At 38.7% G+C, this 9339-nt stretch overlaps 1 protein-coding gene across 1 annotated transcript; it reads left to right on the forward strand.

Moving 5' to 3' along the window:
* Positions 1 to 2558: 2558 nt before the first annotated feature.
* Positions 2559 to 8629, forward strand: LOC123873035 (adult-specific cuticular protein ACP-20-like). Its single transcript, XM_045917692.1, has 5 exons — positions 2559 to 2603; positions 4956 to 5163; positions 5673 to 5839; positions 6497 to 6646; positions 7261 to 8629. Exons 1-5 carry the CDS (start codon positions 2592 to 2594, stop codon positions 7510 to 7512), a joined length of 789 nt encoding a protein of 262 aa, XP_045773648.1. The 5' UTR covers positions 2559 to 2591; the 3' UTR covers positions 7513 to 8629.
* The last annotated feature ends 710 nt before the right edge of the window (positions 8630 to 9339 follow it).

Below are 9339 nucleotides of genomic sequence, written 5' to 3' on the forward strand. Positions count from 1 at the left end.
TAGAATTTGAGTTCGGCTTAGACAGACGAGTTGCCAGCTCCATCTACCATTTCCCTTGTTCTGTGATTAGAAGGTTGAAGTTAATTCGCACAAGTAGGGCATATTGCACTCCCTTTTATCACAATTCTCATGCAGGAAGCGATTGTTGGGCGTAGTATCTATTCAGATAGGTATTTTGCTAATACAGTCTTTGCAATTATGACCTACTAGACGATGCCCGCGACTTCGTCCGCGTGGATTTAGGTTTCTAAAGACCCCGAGGGAATTGTTTGATTCTCCGGGATAAAAAGTTGTGTAGGTATGTCAATTACAGGGACGCAAGCTACCTCGATATCAAACCTATAGATCGTTTAAGCGGATGGGTCTTCAGGAATCCCGTGGGAACTTTTTGATTTTCCGGGATAAAAAGTAGCCTATGTCCGTCCCCGGGATATAAGCTAACTGTGTACCAAATTTCGTCAGAGTCGGTTAAGCTGTTGGGCCACGAAAAGCTAGCAGACAGACAAACAGACACAGACAGACACACTTTTGCATTTATAATCTTAGTATAGAAGTATGGATGGATAGTATGGATGTAGTTGACTCCGCTTCATTGTCATCTTCTGGCCCACTACTGAGCACAGGTCTCCTCTCAGAATAAGAAGGATTTAGGCCCATAGTTCGCCACGTTAGACAAGTAGTAGGTATATAGATTGGCAGCTTTGAGAACACTATGGAAAACTCTTAGGCATGCAAGTTTCTTCGCTATGTTTTCCTTCACCGTTCTAGCAAGTGATATTTAATTGCTTAAAACACAAGCTTTACCTAAGTCCAAAAATTTAGAGGTGCGTGTCCAGGCTAGAACCTCCCACCTCACAAGTGAATTCCCACACGAAGGGTTCCGTACCACTGCACCGTACAAGAAATAACACTTTTGTTTTTTAATTTTATGGCAGCCATTTTCAAATGTTTACTATTTATTAAGTTAGCATCAATAGAAATACATATTCTTTGAAAATTTCAACTCTACCTATTACGGTTCATAAGATACATCCCGCTGACACACAAACGGACGGACAGATAGCGGAGGCATAGGAGTACAATAGGGTCCCGTTTTGGCACCTTTCGGGTATGGAACCTTAGAGATTTGGTCAAATGCGATACTACCTATTATCAAAATTGTACCTACCTATATCAAGTTTGGTACCGAATGGTCATGGATTCGATTGCAACTTGGGTCAGTTTACGAAATACATCTAAACCGTGTGCAATATGGCCCTATTGCACTCCTTTTAGCACAATTCTCGGCCAGGAAGCAATTGTTGGGCGTACGTATTTATTAGATAGGCATTTTACCTAAAACTGTTGCAGTTGTGGTGCTAATGCAGCCTTTTGCAATAGTGCCTAATTTCATTAACAAATAGTAGTAGGTAGGTACAAGTGTTAATAGGTATTTCGACGACCTATCTAGGGCAATGTTATAGTAATACCTACACAGTACATAGCACACAGAGGTCACGGGTTTGATTACCAGTTGGGTAAGGTGTGATCTTTTCCAAATAAGCTCGGATCTGATTGTTAGAATTGTATTTTAATAAACTTTATTTAATGTAAAACTAGTTTTTTTGTAAAAAAAAAAAGATTGTAAGCTTATTTGACTTTCAAGGGAAGTGTATTCGGACTGCTGCTCCCACAAACCTGCATGGTTTCCTATCGATGTTTTCCTTCACTGTTAAACCAAAGTCAAAGTCAAAATCATTTATTCAAAGTAGGTAGGTACTGTACTCCTTTTGATGGTCGAAATTGTTATATTTGTACGATATAGTGGTGATAATTAATTAAAAACCAAAAAATATTATTTGCTAAAACGCACATAACATCGACAAGATATTGGTATACCCAGGATCGAATCCCAGGACTGAGACAAACCTCATAGGAGGTCGGCGTCCACTAGGCTACCACCACTTTTAAATTACTTTGAGATGCGATTTAATTTTAAGAACCGTTTGTGTTCATGAGTACAGGAATCAGGTTCTTCGAAAAATGTCCAATAGACAAAAATGCCTGTAGCTAAGTTAACTGCAGTGTTGAGAGTTCGCGTTGCTAATACCTGCGCTCGCCGAGTCCTCCGAGTGGGGTGCTGTTTTGGCGGCTTATATATAACCTTCGAGGAGCCTCCTTGCAGCAGCAGTGTTGTGGAACAGTCAGTGTACAGTGCTGTGTTACGTGGAACAGTATGAAGGCCTTTGTAAGTGCTATCTTTTACATACATGCTAATTTTGGCATTTAGGGCTAGTTAGGCGGTTTATATCGATACATTAGTTTATAATACTAGCCATATATAAGTTAAAGATAGTCAATTAATCTTTTAAACATAGGGTAGGTACCTATTTGTTTATTATATATTTTTATAAAATAAGCAATTAATCTAGACAAACAGACCTACCTGTACTATAATTTGTTTCCTGGCTTGATGCTTGGGCTACCGTCAAAGGGGTATAATTTCGAGTGGGGTGCTGTTTTGGCGGCTTATATATAACCTTCGAGGAGCCTCCTTGCAGCAGCAGTGTTGTGGAACAGTCAGTGTACAGTGCTGTGTTACGTGGAACAGTATGAAGGCCTTTGTAAGTGCTATCTTTTACATACATGCTAATTTTGGCATTTAGGGCTAGTAAGGCGGTTTATATCGATACATTAGTTTATAATACTAGCCATATTATATAGGTTAAAGATAGTCAATTAATCTTTTAAACATAGGGTAGGTACCTATTTGTTTATTATATATTTTTACTAGCGATCCGCCCCGGCTTCGCACGGGTGGACATTTTTTTTTTCTATTTTCCGGGATAAAATATAGCCTATACGGATTCGGAAGAATCCCTCTAAGTAATGGTAAAAGAAATTTTGAAATCGGTCCAGTAGTTTTTGAGCCTATTCAATACAAACATACAAAAATACAAAGGTTTCCTCTTTATAATATTAGTATAGATAAAATAAGCAATTAATCTAGTCAAACAGTAACATTTACCTACCTGTACTATAATCTACTTCCTGGCTTGATGCTTGGGCTATCGTCAAAGGGGTATAATTTCGAGTGGGGTGCTCTTTTGGCGGCTTCTAAGTATATAACCTTCGAGGAGTCTCCATGAAGCAGCAGTGTTGTGGAACAGTCAGTGTACAGTGCTGTGTTAAGTGGAAAAGTATGAAACCATTTGTAAGTGCTATAATTCACCACAAAAACTAAGCCTAAAATATCAAGGTCTATAAATATTGTCAGTTAAACCTAACATAAACAAGTGTAAATTAATTTATAACACCCCAGATAAGTGAAGGTTACAGTAACTAGAAAAGAGCTGATAACTTTCAAACGGCTGAACCGATTTTCTTGGAGTATAGCCAAGAACACTCTCGATCAAGCAACCTTTCAAACAAAGAAAACTAAATTAAAATCGGTTCATTAGTTTAGGAGCTACGATGCCACAGACAGATACACAGATACACACGTCAAACTTATAACACCCCTCTTTTTGGGTCGGGGTTTAAAAACAAACAAGCATTTTTTGGGTTTTCCTTTTACGGTTTACTGCAATTTTCTAGCTCGGAAAAGAAATAATATTTCATACACCCAAAATATGATGCTCATAATTATGTACGGTAGCTTAAGAGGGCTCTCTCTGACACCCGTTTCATACAAACGTAGTTCCAATTTCACTTGAATATTAAGCAACCAAAGTCCATGAAATTTTGCAGACATATTCTAGAAACTAATATGTATGTCTGTGGTTTTCCAGATTTCTGTTAAAATATTCGGTTTCAAAGTTACGCGGTCTTAAAAATTTTCATACAAATCTTTGAGCCCCTGTAATTTTAAAACTACATATTTTTAGAAAAATCTAAAACACCACAGACAGATATTAGTTTCTAATTAATAATAAAAATAATATTGACAGTAGCATATCACCAATCGCCGTTTTTCGATAAATTCGATCAGTAGTACGAAATCAGTGTGTGCTGGGTAGTACTAGGTACATAAAATTCATACACATACACATCGGTACATTTTCAAGATTTTCAAGGAATCTTCAATAAGGAAGGCTTATCAATTCGAGTCTATTCTAAACTACGGACTACCACATCGACAGTGCGCCAATCGATAACAGCAAGTAATCCTGAGCAACCATCCATGCCAATAAACTGCAATTACTATGTCGTTTATTATCATCACCCATATAAAATCATCTTCGTAACACAGCCGGAAGAACGGAACCTCATTTTAAATTCATATCAAACGAAAGCGAAAAAAAAAATATTAACCATTCACCCATTAATCATTCATAAACCCCCTTTATTATGTTCATAATTGATTAATATTCTGGGCATGGATGAAATTTCGTTTTCGTTCGCGCCCTTAGTGCATGCCAATCGAGTGTGAAGTCATCGCACGTAACTAGTAAAAGTGATGTCGATTGTCCGAGTCGTCCGATTCGTCGTGCATTCGGGCATGGCTGATGGTATCGATTTTGGCAATGTTGATTTATTCGGACGTTAACCTGAGGCGACAAGTTGCATTGCGTAACGAAATACACCCTGCATCACTCTTTTTTAAGTCGGTTAAAAGGGAACTTGTCGTTATAGTGGTTAGGACGGACGCCTTAAATTAGTCGGGGGTCGGGGATTCTAACCCGGCCACGCACCCCTAACTTTTCGGAGTTTTGTGCGTTTAAGCAATTAAAATATCACTTGTTTTAATGGCAAAGGAAAACATCGTGAGATTGTGTGAAGACTCACCTGCTTGTTTGCTCACTATTTTTTTATTTAAACTCCATAAAAATATTACCAAAGGTCTGCATTTGATGATGTAAAGATGCGCTAAAAAGGATATTACAATAATCTAAACACTAAACGTAACTCTACCACAGTACGAGTAGACTATATCGACCGTTCATATTTTAAACGTCGATTCTTATAACTTTCAGATCTCACTCCTATTCGTGACTGTCTCGGTTCTGGCTGCGCCCGAGCCGAGCAAAGTCGCACCTGAGGGCAGCAAAGTCATCCAGAAGCGTAGCGGGCTGGTCGGCCATTACGGAGGAGCTGTCCTTGGCCACGGCGTCGGCTTGGGCCACTTGGGCGGTGGAATCATCAGCGGTGGATACGGATACGGCGGCGGATATGGTGGCTTAGGTATCAATCAATTTATAACCTGTGTCTATCTAATAACAAAGTTGCGTGGAAGCAGCTGGTTGAGCATTTAGTTGCCCACAAGATGGTGTAGTATATTGCTGCATATCGATCTACGATGTTATTGATGCCTATTCCGAATATAACAAATGTAGCAATGATGGAGAGCGGTATTTTCATAACCAACTGTGCCTTCACGCTGGTGATGTAAGACCAACAGATACCACGGAGTAAGGATGACATGTTGTAGGTGCCGATACTGAAAATCAACTACATGTGATGTCGAAATCACTAAACGATCCGACATCAGAAGTGGGATCGTCTAGAATAATTTTGTGTAATTTTACGTGTACTGCTGAAGAACGCGCCACCTCACACGCTCCACCAAGTTTAAGACTGCCACACTTCCTCCATCCTTATCAAAATACTTTGAATAATTAAGACAATATAATCTAATGTGTAGGACATTTCAGTGTATCTATGTTCTAAATCAAACCCTTTGACTTGAACAGGTGGACTTGGAAGTGGATTGGCGTTATCATCGGGGGCAGTGGGCATCGGCGGAGTTGGCACGCTCGTTGGCGCTGATGTCCACACAACTGTGACCAAGCACATCGGAGTGCCTGTACCAGCTCCGTACCCTGTCGCTGTTGACAGACCTGTACCAGTACCGTACAAGGTAAAGTATTTTATAAGTACCTTACTAGCTGACCCGGCAAACGTAGTTTTGCCAAAAAATATTTAGGGGTGGGTCACCTTTATATGTTGGCCGATTCTCAGACCTACCCGATATGCACACAAAATTTCATACAAATCGGTCCAGCCGTTTTGAAGGAGTTTGGTAACAAACATCGCTACACGACAATCTTAAATATTAGATTAAAGAAATCTTTGCTTAGTATTCTTTCCAAAAATGCACTAGCTACGTGAGCGGTGCATATAGACTAAACTGATAGACATCAAGGTGCTGTAATTGCGACTCCACACCAGAAAACTCAGCATTAAGAGAATCACTAGGACAAGGTGGATGTATGATTACAAGCGAGTCCTTGGAAGCAGCTGGAGTCAAGGGGTAAAATGCCATATGCTATGGAACTCCTTGCAAGAGACCTAAGTGCAGCAGTGGACGACGACAAAAGTCTAGATGTTGGTGGTCAGCTTACGAAATCAACACTTCTTCGAAACCTATGACGCTTAGTCCATTACATTTGCATTGTAAATTCTTGCAGACTTTATGTTATGCCACTGAATACCAAAATCTTTAAAATCAAATGTCTTTTTTATAGATATGGTTTCTGAGAAAAATAATATTATGAATTTTGCAATTATATTACAGGTGGCAGTCCCATACCCCGTGGACAGACCCTACGCCGTGCCCGTCCCGAGGCCTTACCCGGTGACTGTTGAGAAACACGTCGCTGTGCCAGTCGACAGGCCCGTGCCAGTGCCAGTCCCTCACGCAGTGCCAGTTCCCATTGTTAAACAGGTCAGTTCAATTCTAGTTTACCAGTCCCAAACACGTGGCAGGTGAAATACGCGCCACGGTGCCAGTCGACAGGCCCATGCCAGTGTCGATCCCTCACTTGTAGTCCCAATTTTATTATGAAATGGTTAGTTTAGTCCTAGATTATCAATCCCAAGAATTTACGTACCACTATGCCAGTCGACAGGCTCATGCCAGTGTCAATCCCTCACGTAGTTCTTCTGAGACTGTTAAGTCTTGTCACACTGTTGAGATGAACCAGTAAACCGAGTTCCAATTCCAATTTAAATTAAAAAAAAATATATATTTTAAAGCCCTAATAGATTGAGCCGATTGTAATAAATCCATAGCCTCTGTGGCAAAACCATGCAGCCATACCCCCAAAAGAATACGTAGAGTGGCAGTGGGAAGTTTACGTCTGTCGCAGAATTCCATACGGCAAACGGTCCCAAGCGTTGGCAAGCGTACGCAAACAACCCGTCCACACGCAGAGACCAGTGCTGTTTGTCGCAAGCATGTAGCGCCGTCACAATATCCATAAACTATCAATCCCTAAATTACCATAGACAATATTTTACCTCCAACCTAAAAAACTAACGAATGTTTTGCCCTTTCAGGTCGGTGTACCCGTACCCGCACCCTACCCCGTACCCGTAGCAAGACCAGTTGCCGTGCCAGTCGCTCAACCAGTCCCAGTTTCAGTTGGAGTCGTCAGATCCGCTATCGGCCCTGGAATTTCATCAGGTATCATCGGCTCAGGATACTACGGCGGCGGATACCTTGGCGGTGGAATCCACGGCGGTGGAATCCATGGCGGTGGAATTGGTCATGGAATCCACGGAGGACACTTGCACTCCAAAATCTGGTAGACGATTGAATACGGCAAGGTATTTGAGGATATGATGATTAACGATTTTGTATTAAGTTTTTACGCAAACCGATTTCTGAATGACTTCCAAAAAGGAGGAGGTGCTGATCAGGGAAACTTGTTGTTTATTGGCTGAATTTAAGCCACCCTTACTAAAACTGTATTGCCAACGGGGTAAAGTGTTAGTCAGTCAAAAGGATTGCGACAATCGCAATGATTGATATATTTGGCTATAAGGGAGCGATTACATGATCTATCAACATTATTTAATGTAAAAAATAATTCTCGTTATCTGAGTTACTGTTTTTTTTGGTATTTGAATGGAGTTTTGCGTAAGGCTTGGTATAAGTGTCTGATTGGAGGTTTGTGATTTAGTGTAAATTAGTTTTAGTGTGCGTATAGTGTTGTATTTGGAGCCTTAAGTCTTAAGGGAAGGGGTGATGTGCAATGAAGTATAGAGGCTATGTTTTTGTCTTATATAATTTCTATAACCTTTACGTAGATATATAGCTATATATCTACGTAATATCAAAAGAAATATCAGTATTTATAGCTTTACAACCAAAAATATTTTTGGGTCATATATTTTTCAAAATTATCATGTAATTTGGCTGTAAAAAGGCGTTCAAAATGTTTTAAAATTTACTTTTTTTGATACATTTTTAAGTATTGTTTTGAATAGGCTGAGGAAAATTAAGTTAAATTAGCTGTAAAAACTAAGTTAAATTTACAGGAATGAGAAACATTATTTACACAATGGAAAAATTCCTTTATTAGTACTATAAACTTAGTTTTTTGTACAATAAAATTACTAAACAATATCAACTATGATGTGAAATTATTTTTAATCGATGCTGCCATTTTTTATATATATATGTATATTGTATATGTTTTTATGTATTTTTTATACATAATTCATTCATTTGATCTCCTCAAGTGTAACAGCCATAGAGGCAAGGCTTCAAATGTATAAATGTACCTGTTTTTTACTTTTGTATATAGAATTTCCTGAACTAGTTTATAAGTTTTGATACATCAAGTTTATTTCGTCCGCAGTCGACTAAATACTATTGATAGAGGGACCTTTATTTTGCTAATAAAATGTACTTATGAATTAATATCTATTTTTTATTTATTCAGTACCACAATATTTTCATCAACTTTAGGTGGAAATCGCTCAAAAATATCCTTTTATTAACCCCCGACCCAAAAAGAGGGGTGTTATAAGTTTGACGTGTGTATCTGTGTGTCTGTGTATCTGTGTATCTGTGTATCTGTCTGTGGCATCGTAGCGCCTAAACGAATGAACCGATTTTAATTTAGTTTTTTTTGTTTGAAAGGTGGCTCGATCGAGAGTGTTCTTAGCTATAATCTAAAAAAATTGGTTCAGCCGTTTAAGAGTTATCAGCTCTTTTCTAGTTTTCTTGTAGAAAAGAAGGTTAGGTTCATAATATTATGTCAATAGACAAATGTCAAGCTGTCAAGATGGACGTTGCCTAAATACATAATTATTTATTTGAAAATGATGTTTTGGAAAACTCAAATACTTTGGATCGTCGGGGGTGTTATAAATTTTTAATTTACACTTGTGTAAGCAAAGGTAAGATCCCTTATCCCAGTCAAACCTTACAGACACATCTTAACACCTCTAATTTAATGTAAAATACAGTAACTTGAAATTGGAGTTGTGAATAAAGTTCAAAGTTTAATTTCAAAATACTTAACAGCGCTTATACCGTTTGCATCGAAAACTATAAGTTTCAGAATTTTTTCAAGGGCAATATCGTAGCGATGTGAGTAATTTCAAATAAATTACAGTTTTAGGTAG

The sequence above is a fragment of the Maniola jurtina genome, chromosome 16, assembly GCF_905333055.1.
Source record: "Maniola jurtina chromosome 16, ilManJurt1.1, whole genome shotgun sequence".
Lineage (NCBI taxonomy): Eukaryota > Metazoa > Arthropoda > Insecta > Lepidoptera > Nymphalidae > Maniola > Maniola jurtina.

What these genes read in the sequence shown, in the direction of transcription:
- LOC123873035 (XM_045917692.1), top strand. An exon ending in CTGTACCAGTACCGTACAAG is followed by an intron (nt 5,840 to 6,496) that starts GTAAAGTATTTT and finishes ATTATATTACAG; the next exon opens with GTGGCAGTCCCATACCCCGT. An exon ending in CAGTTCCCATTGTTAAACAG is followed by an intron (nt 6,647 to 7,260) that starts GTCAGTTCAATT and finishes TTGCCCTTTCAG; the next exon opens with GTCGGTGTACCCGTACCCGC.